Here is a 16883-nt window from a genome sequence, read left to right as displayed (position 1 = left end):
GGGGGGGTATTAATTTCACATGCACGTGCTCATTTTTAGCTAATTACGGTATTGCTGTATCATTTTCTGCCACAGTGAAGAGTTTCAAGAGGCTTGCATAAGAGTATGGAGCCATTTGGTCCCTGGCTATTCAACATGTCTACTGTCACTTATGCTCAGTCCGGACAGTCAGAAATAAGCGCACATTAAAAGGTATGATGGTCCTCGCTTATGCGGCTTCGTTCGTTAGTAAATGGGAGAATAAGGAAGGGATAAGCAGGCGCGAAAGATGACAGCTCGGGGATGTTTTGTTCCTGGTGTTTTGATACCTAGTTTTGAGGTCACAAACCGGGTACCTAAGAAAACGGCTCCCAGTTGGGCTGATGTGTGTGGTTCAATCGGATGCTGACTGGGTGACCTAAACGGATTGAGCTATGGAGAGCAACTGACCTCGTGGTCAACAACCCGAGTAAAAACCAGACATAAAAAACATCTGTACGTCGCCTGCGCACACTGGCCGTCTCCAAGATATGAGCAGCACGAATCACATTGCAACACAGCTAATAACAGGTTAAATTCACTTTTACGTTTGTGACTGACAAATTGTTAAGCTACGACTCTCCTTAGCATGAGGTTTTGTATATCCCCGAAACAGTTATCGAAAGAGGCGAAACGTTAGCTGAATGGGCGGACAAGCTGAATAGAGTACGACAGGTGGAACAAGATTGGAATCCGCTGGTCCCCACAGCTCCCACCGTCTTTGGTCAATGATGGAATCACGCCGGTCTCCTAGTCTGAAAGACTAGTTGGATGCCACGTGGGAATTCTCTAACATAGCTTAGTGGACCTGGGAGATACAAAAACCATAGTGTTGCAACAGGGTCCAGTCAAATCACAGCAGGCGATCCTGACGAACACGCAATGGCAGACTGCAAATGATTGCGGATGGTGAATAGACGGTCAACAAAATAAAATCTCATGAGGAGTCACTAAGAGTGCTCACACTACAGAGAAACCTAATACGTTCAAGAAAGGTTTCCATGGGGCTTTAGGAAAATAAGACAGGGTTGGATAGCGAGGGGCGTATGATGGTCAGTTCTGGCTGCAAGACACCGCTGTGTATCGCAAATAGAAATTGGGAGTCTTGTGGCAACAACCAAGACCAGAAGGTGAAAAGTAGGTCCCTTTCAAACATAATTGAAGCAGTTATAAGCCAATATTTATGGGATAAGATGGAACTGAGTAAACGCTGATGACCAGTCATTTGTGGGAACGCTTGCGGGTGCAAATACCCCTCGGGATTTGTCACACATGGACTGCTAGTGATACCTAAGAACTATGGACTAGTTGTACAGCTTTTCGACTGTTCAGCATGAATGTAATTAGCCCCAGATAAAAGTTAGGGAACTTGACAGACATTTTCAGTAAACTCACAATTGAGGGGGGTGAGACTGAGGATAAAAATGATCTGGAGTGGAATGACGAAAATCCATCAGGTCACCAGCCGTCGGGTTACTGGTGGCGTCCCTGTAGAAGGTGAATTTGGGCAAGACAGTGGTGCCTGATTCAGTGCCTGGAACAAACATAAGCAAACACATATAGACAGGAGTTATAAAAACCACAAGGTCTAGCCTAAATATGGCAACTAATCAAAACAGAAAAGTTGTACTAATCGGTTAATGTTCGCAAACGCTTCAAGAAACTTCACTTCACCAGCAAATGAGGACAGTAGGTGCAAGGAAAGCCCAAAACAAATGCCTCTGAGGATGATCGGGGATGGACGGCTTGGATATCTCTCAGTCACGTCACATCCACCTCTACCAAAGTGCTGTAAAAAGACCTAAAACAGCAATCCCCGAAGGGAGACCATCATATTGAAAGAAAACATCCAACGTGTCCTAGATTCATCACCAGCATGGACCAGCAGTAGAGGCTGATGCATAAGTGCCGCACATTTACGACGCGACACAGATCACCAGAGGACCAATCAGATTCAAAGTACGATGCTTGTGGGGAGCTAATCAAGAATGGCCCTTTCAAACTATACAGGCGCAAGAAGAAAGAGAGGGTCTACTCATCAAACCGCACACAGATATCTCCTCGAAGAGTGAAGAGACACTTGCAAGTCAGTTGTTAAGCCTGGCGAACAGATCAACAACCACCTGATCGACGCCTAGATGTCATCGAGCAACTAGCGTAACCTATCGTCTTCTCCATGTGGCTGCCTCTCTTCCTTAACCCCATAGCGAACAACTGAGAAGGCCACATCTCATTGCTTAGTCAAACAACGATAGGCCTACCCACGAGTCATCTTCGTGATTTCAAATCACCCGAATCATTGGGAGCATCGAGACCATTCGGACCAAACATGAGAGCTTCTTCTGGGAGTTTGAGCATAGTTCAAAGCGTAAGGAACAACTTCTAATCATAACAGCATACAAACTCATGAGGTGAAAGCTGCCGGTAGTACTTGAACTGGTCATTAACATGACGCAAAACTCGAAGCATAAAACTACGGTCAAACGATTAAAAATGAACTTAACAGTGGGAAATTGAAGGTTGTAGTGAACAAACTTACCATCCTTCGGCTGAGGGGGTGTTGCTGCGAGGGGAGAACGGGTGCGATCGTGCACCTGAACCGATTCGCCATCCGGCACACAGCCACAGGCCACAGGAGGAAACTCATCTGGATGACTCATGCTTACGTATGGTTGTGGGCAATCATGCATTCGAATCAAATCGGTCACATTATAAATGGTGTCACCAGGAGCCGCGTGGACTACTGTGTCCCCTGGGCCCAAACGAACTATATCGCGGAAACCTGTTGGCGCTGAGGACACGGGTAATGGAGGAGTAGTGAGGGGACTTGGAGCGGAAGCGGAAAAGAAAGTGGTACTGGGCGAAGAGGATGAGGTGTTTGCGTGTTTCCCACTCGTAGGCGATGTGCAAGCAGACATTGATTGGTAGGTGAGGCGATGTTCATGAGGAAGCTTGCAGGCGGCAAACTCTCCGGAGTCCGGAGACGACGACGCTGTGGGGTGGAGAATAAGGCCACCAACCCGAGTCATTTGAAGAGGAAACGACCCTCGTCTGGAAGAGCTGTACCAAACAGCTGTGCTCGTTACATTACCGAGGGGATTGCGGACTCCGAACGGGCGGGTTTGTTGCCGTGCTCGACTCCAATGTTGTCCACGTGGCCAGTCCGGTGATTGTGATGCACGAATGGGTTGAGTGGTGCAATAAGAAATCGGCTGACACACAGGCCGCGACAGCCTTTGTGGGCCAGGAGTGCTGTAGGGTGGACTTCGGCCATACCGAAGAGTTCGGACGGTATGGCTACCACTGTCCGGTCTGGCAAATGCAGGGTTTGGCTGAACGTTCACCGTCACAGGTCCAGGTTGTGAAGACGTGTGGCCGATATGCATCAGTTCGTCAGCACTTAGGCCACCGTCAATAGCTAATCTGGCAACAGCCCCCAAACCAGATTGAGTGACAGCGTCTGCGGTAGACCCATATGCCAATTGTGTGTGCCGTGGTTTATAGCTAATTTGTGGAGAAGGAGCAGCAGCATGCCCAGAGGCGGCGGTGAATTCCATTAGAGTGACAGTACAGGGAACCGGAGAACTCCTCCGGTCGATAGATTTGGAATCTACGGTAAATTCATCCCTCACCATGGGTGGCCGATAGGCCTGTTTGCGCACCAGGGGTAAGTCTCTTTCTCCTGTGGTAAAACAATGGAATACATCTATTAGAAATCGGCTAAATAGGTGGGAACATTAGACGAAAATGGGCAAAAACTCGTAATTTTGCCTGTTATTCAAAAAGTTGGATTACAAACAGAAAAAATAGTAATAGTTTGATGAGGGATCGAAGGGAAGCGAAACTGGACAGTCAGAGAGAGAGAGAGAGAGAGAGAGAGAGAGAGAGAGAGAGAGAGAGAGAGAGAGAGAGAGAGAGAGAGAGAGAGAGAGAGAGAGAGAGAGAGAGAGAGAGAGAGAGAGAGAGAGAGAGAGAGAGAGAGAGAGAGAGAGAGAGAGAGAGAGAGAGAGAGAGAGAGAGAGAGAGAGAGAGAGAGAGAGAGAGAGAGAGAGAGAGAGAGAGAGAGAGAGAGAGAGAGAGAGAGAGAGAGAGAGAGAGAGAGAGAGAGAGAGAGAGAGAGAGAGAGAGAGAGAGAGAGAGAGAGAGAGAGAGAGAGAGAGAGAGAGAGAGAGAGAGAGAGAGAGAGAGAGAGAGAGAGAGAGAGAGAGAGAGAGAGAGAGAGAGAGAGAGAGAGAGAGAGAGAGAGAGAGAGAGAGAGAGAGAGAGAGAGAGAGAGAGAGAGAGAGAGAGAGAGAGAGAGAGAGAGAGAGAGAGAGAGAGAGAGAGAGAGAGAGAGAGAGAGAGAGAGAGAGAGAGAGAGAGAGAGAGAGCGGGAGTCGACTGGTGAAGACTGGCTGCGAACCAGCGACATGCGAGAATACCTAACTAGCTGGCATGATTAAATGTCATGCGTACATACTATTGTGGGGTCTACACGTCGAATTGTGGGGGGAGCGGAGAGAGGGAGTGCCAGTATATTGCTGATTTTCCCGCGTCACGTGGCGCGCATCGCAACAAACACACCCACACACATACAAAAGTAGCCTCGTTCCGGAACAAAACGAAGTAAGCAGTCGGTCGACCACCAGACGTCAGGCGCGTGCGTTCGTTCGTGCTAGTATGCATACGAGCAAAACATGGACAACAGGCGCGTTTATTGTAGTGTACCCGGGGCGCTAGAATCGATAATACGCGCGCGATGAAGCCACGTCGCCGATGGAGACAACGTGTTTAATACATGAACGAACGGAGAAATGCGACAAGGATCACAACAGTAGGGTTGTTGCCAGGACGAATAGCAACAGTATAGTCTGCGAGAAAAACATCGAAAGTCATTGCTCTGAGTGTCCAAACCAATTATCAACAGCAACCAACGCAAAGTGGAGAAAAAGCCCATAAAATACTCCTTAGAATAGTGGATAATGTATGTCATAAGAGGAAGAGCGAACCTTGTGTGGGTGAAAATGGAACGGATACCCACTGGTCCCCATCGCCAGCATCCAGTGGTTGCGAACGAGGGTCTGGATCCATAACGCGATCATCGGCAACATGCAGAGTCACGTCACCAAACCTATGGAAAACAGTACAGTGGAGAGGGAAACAGTTCAAAAGGGTAGGAGGAGGGAATGATGATTGCGACGATCAACAAGTTAGATTCATGTGTAAGACTGAGCGAAAACCTCATAATGGTTTTGGGGGGGAGAAAAGGAAACTCGATGAATATTGCCTCCACTGAACGTTGAAACAGCTTTTGCACCTCAATCTCGGTTGAGAAAACGAGAAATTCATTCGAAGCTTGTTCACTCGAAAATGAGTTGGAAATACGGGAATAAGACAGTACGAGGTGGACCCACGTTCAGTCTAAACCCAAAGATGAGTGTCTGATTAGCTCAGTTAGTCAGCTAGAGACTATCCACGCTGGCTCCAGCTACTGAAGATGCCTTCACTGATCAAGGGAAAAATGGTACATCGAAGGCGATAGCCTGGTCAATTCAAGGATGTTGAACGTCCACTGTTTTGGATAACTGAGGATTGAAAAAGCTAAGCACTGAAGGCGACAGATCTGATGTACGAGTGCCATTGGCTGAGTGTTTGCGCCATGGTTGCCTATGTTACTGGTCTTTACTGTGCCTTGTGCCTGGTTCCCATCCAGGGAAACGGCAGTTGCCACTGAGCTGCAATTAAGTTTACTGGTCAACGCTTTCACACTTCACAATTCCGCTACACACTAGTCATCATCATCATCAGCTGCAAACTGCATACAGGTTGTGCAAAATGATCAGCTTTTGGTCGCTGCTATCATGCGTACGACTGGGAAAAAAGTATTCTTAAGCGCAGTCGACCCTTTGGCGTAAGAGGTCCATGGCCTAGGCAACGTTGCCTACGGTGGGTGACTAGCTCATCTAACTTGTTATTGGATGTCCCCAACGGACCCGGACAACGCCGCAGTGACACTGGGACACTGTGTTTTCTGCTCACAAGGGCCGCGTTCTAGCAGCGACGTAGTATGGGACGAAGTGCCTCAGAGTACATTCTGAACTTAAAGAACATAAAACTGAAGCCGGTCCCGACAGCTCTAAAGAACCACGATCGTCACCATCATCATTACCATTGATGACAACGAAACCACTTGATTCCCGGTGCTTCATTGCCGTACAATCACATTAGCCCGTTCATAAGCAAGCTAATCAGGAGAAATAAGGGGCGTTATGCCAGCCTAACAACGGCGCAACGGAAATTCAGGTGTTCTACGGAAGGATTGAGCTGGGGATGGCTGTGGTAAATATGCGAATTTATTCATCGGATGGTTCGTAGTTCGAGCCCAACCGCGGCACCTCGAACGTTGCCATGGTTGGGCGACCTGGAAATATCTCAGCCTCCGTGCCTCCTTCGGATAGAGTGGGAGCTATGCATAGAAAGGGTGTTACGGCTGAATGATCATTATTACACGGGTTGTTCACTTCCCAATGTACGCCACCCTAGGAGGAACGGAGAGCATCTTTAGTTTCGACAGACAATGCATAGCACATGCACGAGCGACTGCAGCTGGTGGCTCTGGATATTATCCGAGACTGAAGTATCTATCACATAACCTAATGTCTGTTTTCTAATTACCCCGTTGCGAATTCGTTGACGTCAGCCAACACCAGGAACACTTCTGAGGCATCGCTGGTCAAAGACCTGGAATCCCTTGTATCATCTGCCAACGTAGGCCGTCTCGCAACCACACAACAAATCCATATCGATAAGATTCCCACCAAGAATGATTTGAGCACCGGGATTTTGAAAACCTTCCAGAGTTCGCCTCATTATTTTATGGATGATAAAGTTGAACAAGACAGGGAAGAGTGGATACGCTTAGCGACACCTCTTTTTCCATGAACCTCAAGGGAGAGTCTGACAAGCGTGAAGCCTTAGAATTGGAAATTAAGACAAACTGTAAGGGCAAGATGTGCCTTATCATGGACATTAATCCCCTAAACGTTTCATCTGCAGTGAAGTGGAAAAGTGGAAAAAAGCGGCTTCCCAGATATTCGATGTAAGTTCAGTTAGATGACTCCTCACCACCAGAGCCAATTTGTAACTGATGTCTGGTAGATGAAGCAAAGCAATCATAACAGATCAAGTACCTATTTGTTGATTCCAGCCCTGGTTCAATCTGACCGCCCAAGACGGATAGTAGTTTACGTACTGAGTTGGTTTAATTCCGACCCCTTATCTGTATGGATTCCGACACTTTCCGTCTAAAATCCAGCAGACATTTTCTTGAATGTGACTGTGCATCCCCTAGCGGGACGCGCACTTTCGTTCAATCGTTATTAAAGTTCGTCCCCCTAAACCGGAAGCACCTCTTTGCTACGTTGCATTCACCCAAGTATCTCGGTTGCCAAAGTGGAGGACAAATCAAAGACCAAGTAACTAACACTGCCTGAATCCCCCAAAAGCCACTCGATTTGTGAACACGATGAAAGCGCATGCATAGCGCCATAAATTCCCACGCGCTTCAAAAGTAACTTTTCCCACACAATATTTCAAGGTCAGTAAATCAATGAATGCAACACGTAAATCCCCCTTCCGAATTCACCTCCGAGTAAGATCTGCCAGTTCCAGTTAATCACCCAAAGTGAACGTGCGTAAATCCAGATGAGTCATAGTTAATCCGGTTCTTCTGGATAAATCAACCGTCGAATCCTGCCTGGGTTCACACCAAATTCAGGGGAGTGAAAAGCACAAATGTTTCGGGGGAAATAATGGTCTATCGACGACGAGGATTTCCGGGACAAATTGGTTGGACTCCTTGGTCCTCAAGTAGTTGTGAATCGGAAATGACGCAGGATGTCCGGAAGCAACAAAAGAGATCACGTTTACCCCAGCACACGGCAGCTCCGAGTAGTTACAGGCTGTATAAGCTTCCTATTATGTGCGGGACGGGCACATGCATACGTAAAAAACAGGCTTTTCATATTGCATCAGTACAGTTACTATTAGTTAGCATTTCGACTCACCCATACAAGAGTCCCTTTTGGAAGCCTCTCTGTTCCAAAATGCATTACCTTTATGGGCAAGAAGGGTTTGTTCTGGAAGGTTCTGTCTTGGGCTGCATTGTACAAACACCCGCACAGCTTGCGCTGAACATAATGGCGACCTTTGGATACCCCTATTGCTATGTAGCTCTTGATGAAGAAGACGGCCTGCCTGCTGGGTGTTCGTACCAGAAACAACAGCCAGGGTGATTCTGTACCCTAATTTTTCGGAACCAATAAATGTGGCCATCGGCTTGCCTGAATTATTAACAACCTTGTAATGCGGGCTAGTGATGCTGATTCCCTGTATTAACACAGTCCCTCGTTCAGCTGTGGCACCCTTTCGGTGTCTAACTGCCACACCACCCGAAGGTTGCACAAGGCCTAGGATACTGCCAGGTTGCCCAAGCCTAGACAGGGAAAGTCGAGAGGCAGAGGTCGAGTTCGAACCACGAACTTTCCGGTCAGTAAATTTGCGCTCTAACCACTTGGTCACAGCCCCTAATCTGACCAAATTAGGTTGTGCGTTCACGAAACCGAGTTGCTAATTCTGCCGCTGTCTGTTTACTCATTCGCCCTATATTTTGCATTCAAACGGTCATTTCAACCTCGTCGTATTACGGCCGTTAGCTGGCTTGTATTACGATTATAGGAAAAGCCGAATCCACCAAAAGGAATATGGCTGAAGGTGGAGGGTTATTTTTGTGGTAAGGCATAAGGGGGCAAGTTAAGAATTTAAACTAACATTGTGCTAAAGAAACAGCGGTTGACTGAGGTAAAGCACGAAAGCAGACACTGTTCTATAAACAATTCCAAAGGATAAGCAATAGGAAAAGTAAAAAAAGGTTTGAATTACCTGGCCGCTAGCCTCTCGACCAAATCATGGATTTCAACGGTTGTTAGGCCAGCAACGGGAGTTGGTCCAACCGACAGTATCGTCTGTCCAGCTCGTAGACCGGCTTTAAACGCGTTACCATTCGGGTTGACAGACAGGATGCGTGGGTTAGCAGCTTCATCTGATAAAAATAGAATGGATCGAAATTATGAATGATGGATGATGTGTGGCGGAAATGGTAAAAAAAGTCATGTAGTATGACTACCACAAGGACAGGAAAACGCCATTAAGTATACGACAAACACTCAAGTCCATGGACGGTCTCTAGCCATTTGGTCTGATTATCACTGACATGAGAGACAATGGACCTTGAAAAACAGTCACGCAAAGATTCATCGGAACACGTACGTGGTCGAATAGAGGTTGATGTCTGGAGTACGTTCACGTTCATGACCAAACAGAACTGTGACGATGCTAAGCAAGGTTAGAAAAGCGATAACACACGCGTACCACGCGAAGTACGTTATCAATGCTTGCTTAAAGCCGCCAATACAATTTAAAGAGTATTCCGACCTAACTGGAGGACACAAAAGTGGAAGTCGCAGTGAGACATGCGGCACAAGTCAGCTGCTTGGCTCAGTTGGGCTGATATTCAGAATACCGAAATAGTGTCTCATGGAAGTGGCGCGTAGTTTTCATGTTGCCAATTTAAAACATCACCATCATCATTGACAGCATGACATCAGTGTTCAACACTAGAGCTTCGCTGCCGTACAACCATGATTTATCTGAAAACCTTATTGTGAAGAAAAGAATAGAGATGGACGGGAAGGGGCTTGGTGCTAGCTTACTACAATCATTTCGAGGTGCCTACACCACCAAACACCCATTCAGGCAACCTGGGTAAAAACTAACAAAACGAACGCCACTGACATCGGTTGGCAGCCACATCTTGCAGCGTCTCCAACCAGGCGCAGTGAAGATCACGTGGTCCCTATCCTGGAACGCGAGTAACTCCGAAAGCATACAAACGTTTTGTAATGTCCTTCATACCCCTCTGCCAGATTAAGGGATGGTCACCTCCCTTAAGTGGACGTGGGAAACAGCAGTCTCTTCGGCAAACGATGGTCAGGGATACGCAACACATGCCCCAACCGACGCAGCTGCTGGTGCTGGAAATATTCTTCAATGGAAGTGCCCGTATCCGAAGACAGATACGCCGACACCAACCCACACGAGCTATGGTTCTGGAACAACGGTTGTCGAACATTTGAAGACGTCTCAGTCCCGCTGCTCGAGCAGGGTAAGTCTCACAGCCATACAGCAAAACAGCCCGCACCCTAGTTTGATACACACGTCCCTTGAGATTCAGGAATACATCGATTAGATAGGGAGCAATCGGGACCTTCAGGACTCTCAACCAATCAGGAGCCAACAGATCAAATTCAAAAGTCAAACCTGCCGAGATTCAAGAAGACTTAAGAGGCCTGTTCTTTATTGTTGCGCTCGTAATGTCGGAGTAAACTACTTCTATACCACATTTACCTGTACGGACGATGATGGAGTGAAGGGTTTGAAGTTTAGAAATGGGGTTAAGTTTGCGGAACCAGCAGCTTTATATTCATGAAATGCAGATCCAAACGGGCACTGTGGTTAACTGGAAGCACAGAGCATTCCAGTACTTTGTTAGAGTGATTGTGAAAAGATGGTGCTAGATGGTTGAATGGTTAGAGCGCAAATTTACTGACCGGTTCGAACCCGACCTCGACTTCTGTTTAAGCATGGATAAGCCGGCAGTATCCCAGTACTTCCTTCGGCTGATATGGCAGTTAGGCACCGAAAGGGGATTACAGCCATTATTCCTTGAGATTCAGGAATACATCGATTAGATAGGGAGCAATCGGGACCTTCAGGACTCTCAACCAATCAGGAGCCAACAGATCAAATTCAAAAGTCAAACCTGCCGAGATTCAAGAAGACTTAAGAGGCCTGTTCTTTATTGTTGCGCTCGTAATGTCGGAGTAAACTACTTCTATACCACATTTACCTGTACGGACGATGATGGAGTGAAGGGTTTGAAGTTTAGAAATGGGGTTAAGTTTGCGGAACCAGCAGCTTTATATTCATGAAATGCAGATCCAAACGGGCACTGTGGTTAACTGGAAGCACAGAGCATTCCAGTACTTTGTTAGAGTGATTGTGAAAAGATGGTGCTAGATGGTTGAATGGTTAGAGCGCAAATTTACTGACCGGTTCGAACCCGACCTCGACTTCTGTTTAAGCATGGATAAGCCGGCAGTATCCCAGTACTTCCTTCGGCTGATATGGCAGTTAGGCACCGAAAGGGTATTACAGCTGAGCCATTATTACTATTATCGTTACTATGAAAATAGTGTCATTTCGTCCAGGCACTTTTCGCTGCGCGACGTGACTGAACAGTTTTATCTTTGTTCGATTGTGTAACTCTACTCAAGCGTCATCGTGCTGTTGGTCCTGATGACCTTCTAGGATGGCAGTGAATTTCTCGGCCAGTGACTGTCTACCCTATTTGGATCTGCCTAAGATAAAGATACTGTCCCAGCCAACCGAGGTGAGTCAATACATTGGTACCTATTTTCGACAATGGTGTTCACAGTAAATGCAGTAACCACAGATGTGTTAGTTTGGCTCCCGTCGTAACAAGGCTTCTGGCGCCACTGATTCTTTTCCGTCTTACGGCGGCACGTGAATCACTGACCCGTGAGCATCAAGCGGGATTTTGACCGGGTAGAGGCTGCGTCAACCACATCTTCACACGCCGTCAGGTGTTAGAGTAACACCATATGTACAGATGACCCACGATCTTGGTGTTTATTGACTTCAAGAATGCGTTCGATTCTGTTGGTCGGTAAGTGCTGTTAACCACACTCGCTCAACAGAGCATGTGAATGTATTCGGAGGTGCCCTACATAAATTGGTGTCCGACGAAGACCTCCACTCTTTCCGTTCTTGTTCGCCTTCGTCATCGATCAAATAATGAGACGGACGCTGGAAGACCTTCAGAACCCCAGTGCGCAAATTGTTTCTAATGAGAACCAAATGCCTAGTAGCCTCGCTATTCTGTAGCTATCTCCTTACACAAAGGGTACTAACACCTAGTAATATCGAAGCTTACGGTATCGTTTTAAAGATACTTCGTGCTTTAGAAAGCAATATTATTTTATCCAGTACAGGGATCCGTCGGTCGGTTTATCAGTCATAAACCATTTACCGAAGATACGTTAGGTCTAGCTGCTAGTTTCGGTCACTGGAAAATAGGACAGCGCGGGAGATACAGCTAACCATTACAGGCGATGACGTGACCAGTCAGTCGGGGAAACTGGGAAGCTAAGCAGTGAAGACAATAGATTAGATGCACGAGCGCTATCAACTCTACTAGTGAAATGTCTGCCAGTGTCATTAACCATTGGCGAGTTGAGTCCCGAGGTCCCCATCCAGCAAAGAGGCGACTGAGAGACCTAACCTAGTTCACTGATTGGTGTTTTCATATTTCAACAATTTATATACTGCCTACCTCTCGGTCACATACACTCAAACCAGGGCCGGGTGAAGAGCTCCGCGAGGCAGACGGTCCTCTGACATGTGAAGTACACGTCCTAACAAGAGTAATCTATGGAGCGTGAATAGTTAATCCATCGTGGAGTGGCAACTTTTCTAGAGCCAATGGTCTAAGACTGACGGAATTCACTTGTCCCCCGCCCGTACAACCAATCAGTCTGACTCAATGGAATATTAACTGCCGCCTCATATTTAGTGGTAGATGGCAAGTTTGAGTGGATTACTGATCATCCATGAGAAATTTACTCAACAAAAATCCGGAGAAAGACCGATATTCTTTGGTCAGACAGTCAAACCAAAAGTTGATGTGCTGAGACCGGATACGTGAAATGTTCTGCGAATGTATGGAGGTGCATCAAATTCACAGATCGGAGAGGACACGTTCCACAGCATTAAATTAGATCGGCTCCCATGGTCACTTTGGTAAGTTTCATGGAAATTCGTTTTTTACACCAACGCACATGAGCATTTTTCCAACCCGTACAAATGCACTCCGACGTCACTGTTTAGAGGTATGCTTCGAAGACACGTAACTTTATCTACAAACTTATTTTCCTTGCCCTGAAATGTGAGAGGGTTACGGGGGATGGAAGTATCGAAGTCTGACTTTACACTTCAAAAATGTAAGGCTCATGTTGCTGCGTGAAAGAGAACCTTTTTTAAGTGACTTACTACAGGGTATATGGTTCCGATGGCCTAAGGAAGAACATTCGCGCGAAGAAGTTTTGTCTTGAAAGCAATACTTTAAAACTGGATGGCTCCAAGTCCATCATACGTGTGAGATCCGTTAGCTTCATCAGGACAGGAGAAATTAGCTAAGGAATCAGAAGATTTTATACGACATAGCCCTGAGGAAACCCTATTGTAAAACAATTCAGAACGATGCGCAATTAATGCACTATCAGTGGTGTATAATGCGGACCAAACACACCCTCACACTTGAGTAGAATATTGTCTTCAGTTAACGAAGTATGCTAACCAACGCCGTGTTGGATAGGAAAACCATTGTGCCAAATAGTTTTCGGGAGGCAACAACTTTATTCAACCCAAGCATCTACAATACACATCTTGTTATTATGGCCCCAATCAACGGCGCACGCACGCCGCATCCTCATATGGCGACGAAAGGCTTGCAAATTAATTAACAAAATCGACAAACATGGATCGTCCCCGTCATCGATAGCACGGCATCGATCTCCACGTGGATGCTTCGCTGTCGTACAACCATAATTTGTTTGAAAACCCTAATACGATTTTTTTAAAAAGTGGACAGGAAGTAAGCTTAGGCTGGTTTACTACAGTTATTCGGAGGTGACTAAACTTCCAGGCACTCACTTAGACAATCCAGATAGAAACTGACAAAAACGCATCTGAAATCAATCAACAGTAGTATATTGCACGTCTCCAACCAAGGGAGTTATATGAACCCTATACTGCAAGGTGGGCCACACCCACAGTGCACAAGGCGAGAAGGCTTAGAAGTCAGGGTGCGAATTTACTGGCTGCAAAGTCCGTGGATCGAATCCGACCTTTGCACTTCGAATTCACCTGTCTAGGAAACCTGGCAGTATCCCAGCCCTAGTGCTCCCTTCGGGTGACATAACAGCCACGCACTGAAAGGGTATTACAGGTGAACGATGCGCAACACATGATCGAACCACCATAGCTTTGGATGCTGGGCAGTCCCTACTGTAAAAGCGAACAGTCATTGTTTAATTGTCTCGTTGAGGATTTGCCGCCGTCGGCTTATGCCAGTTATGGTTCGAAGACCTGAAGACGTCTCTATTCAGCTGGTTGCAGAGGCTGTGTCTCAACCGTGCAACAAACCAGCCTCTACTGTAACCTGATACACATCCCGTGAGATTTAGAGAATTGAGAGATCGGATATCTTTGTCGGACATCAATTTGTGTACGGAAGCTTCTAGAGAGCTCTCTATACTCTAACATGCCCGGGAGTCTGGAAATACGAAGCTATTATATTCGTGAAATTGCTGAGCATGCGTATTAGGGAGGACAAACAGGTCAAGTGGGTGAAGTGTGCAACGATAATCGAGGAATACAAGAATCGTGGGCAGTCTACACATTTTGCGCTCTAGCGCCTGAGGGAGTGTGAAAACTTGGTCTGCGCAATCTACACCAGGCTGGAAGGCCACTTTCTACTCTCGAGTAAATGCCCCATAGTTCACCATAAAACAGTGAATGACAAGTGACACTAAAAGTATCGTTACTCGAGTTCCGGTGGAGTTCGACAATCCAAATAAGTAGGCAATAGCCACCAGAATTTCTATCCAAAATGCTGGGCACTGCGGTCGGAGCGCCGTTCTTTATTGAAGACGACACTGGTGCTTGATGCGTGATGATTTCGCTCACAGGCGGTTTCGACGATTGGTCGCACGGATCAACGGAAGTAATGTTGTATTCGCAGCCTTCTGCACTCCTTCCACTTTCTTAATATTCCGTGCTCACAGGCCTCACAGTCGGCACGCACGATAATTTGCATGAAACGCCTGATAATTCGTGGGCTGAAGTGATTAGGTTACCGCCACCAACACGTGCCTCTCATTCCTTTATACTTCTTAATCTCGCCTAACGAAGCGATATCAGCTGGGATAAGTATACTTCGGTGCATGATTTGTGGGCTAAAAACCCACACTGCACTAAAAAGGACTGCGGGCTGAATTATGTTGGGGACCGGCGGGGACAATGTTCCAAGGTTAAACCAGCAACACTTTCCTGCCTGCTAATAAAAATAACAGTATCCGTTCAGCAGTAACACTCTTACTGTGCTTAGCTGCAACGCCACCCAAAGGAAGTGCCTACGCTAAGATACTGCCAGTTTGCCAAACACTCGAGCAGCACAGGTTGGCTTCGAACCATGAACCTTTCGGTCAGTAAGTTCGAGCCTTAACCGCTGAGCTGTCTCGGCTCATTCTACGTGATATCCAGTGCGTACGTAAACCTGGTAGCTCCGTACCATAGACGAAACTCACAGCACCGTCACGGCTACCCTTTGTATTCACAAAACCACTTCGCATTAACCATGCTTTCGCCTTCACTTTCAGCTTATGTACGTCTATTCTTAGACAAGTAAAGCGCTATTCTCGATCTCGCGCTCAATTTATATTTTACCCGTAACAATCTACTTGTCTTAGACTACATTGGGAGCGCTTCTGTGACCCAAATACTTCGACACAGACCGAAATTCTTTAGACGCCACGATGCATTGAAATTTTCGGTTCTGAGCCTTCCAGAAGTTTCTGGACACTGTCGAATCGCTTAATCTAAAAAAACCGAAAACTTGATTCATTTTGTGGATGCACCTGTACATGTTTACATCAGACTGTCTCGATTACCGATCCACTGTCAGTACACTTGAAAAGCTGTATTTCGCCCAAAGAATAAAACTGGGGCTTGCCATCCACAAACTCGTAACAAGACAGCAGTCAAGATGTTGATCAGTTTGTTCAAAGGTTTAAATCTTTGGCCAGGAATTGTGGTTCCAAGACGGTATCCGCTTTCGATGATTAAAATGCGATCCTATGATCAACGGACTTGAGTCTGCTACCAACAGAGAAGGATTTCTGGCTCCAAATAAACTCACTCTGGATGAAGCGCATGAATTGGCTAGGTCATTGGAATTGGCCCACAAACAAGCTCAGTCATACTCATGCAACTAACCGATATCATTTTCGGCTCTGCGGTTACCCCATTACACTCAACCCTCCCCGATTCCACAGCTTATCTCTTGTCAACCAGTTCTCAGATATTATTTTAGCAGTCGTTCCACGGATCCACGACCCAAGTGCCCCGCAAGAAAAGCAATTTGTAAACCAGTGACGAAATAAGCCATTTTTATAATTTTTGTTGAATCAAATCCATGAAATACCACGCAAACCGTACTACTGATTCTTCAAGCTTCTCTGCTAACTGCTGCAGCTCCGAAATGCTTGTCCCGCACGGTGACCAGCATAAAGGTAAACGGAATATCACTCCAGGCCCTCAGATACACAGGAAGTTCGGGCAGTTATATATCCCCTTCGGCAGTTCGTCATCATCATCATCAACAGCATGACATCAGCGTGCGACACCGGTGCTTCACTGCCGGCAGTTCGTACACATGGCGGAAGATGTACGCTAACGATTCTGTGATGGCATTTACCTTTCTGACGTGTTCATTTGGCAGCCTGTGTTACGTATCCATCGATTAAAGGGGTACTGTTTACAAAAAAACTATTGACGCTACCCAATCTCTGCGCTGACGTACTGCTAGGCCATGACTTTCTTCATCTTCCTTTCGATAGGAACCGAGGTCCATTCACTCCCTGCGGTCCAACTTCTGCTACAGTTGAATCGTCTTCTCTTTTTGTTAA

The 16883-nt window shown here is 46.6% G+C and overlaps 1 protein-coding gene across 1 annotated transcript in view; it reads right to left on the bottom strand.

The window, feature by feature from the left end:
• The window catches only part of T265_08105 (hypothetical protein), a gene marked incomplete at both ends in the record, with an annotated part of 67325 nt that overhangs the window by 35862 nt on the left and 14580 nt on the right, over positions 1-16883 (bottom strand). The window contains 4 exons of the mRNA XM_009173812.1: positions 1414-1552; positions 2558-3700; positions 5007-5128; positions 8938-9097. Coding sequence (XP_009172076.1) covers positions 1414-1552; positions 2558-3700; positions 5007-5128; positions 8938-9097 — 1564 coding nt within the window. The remainder of the gene's footprint in view (positions 1-1413; positions 1553-2557; positions 3701-5006; positions 5129-8937; positions 9098-16883) is intronic.

This window comes from Opisthorchis viverrini (genome assembly GCF_000715545.1).
Source record: "Opisthorchis viverrini unplaced genomic scaffold opera_v5_202, whole genome shotgun sequence".
Taxonomy (NCBI): Eukaryota; Metazoa; Platyhelminthes; class Trematoda; order Opisthorchiida; family Opisthorchiidae; genus Opisthorchis; species Opisthorchis viverrini.
The sequence above is the reverse complement of the archived record's forward strand: the minus strand, read 5'-3'. Positions and strand labels throughout refer to the sequence as shown.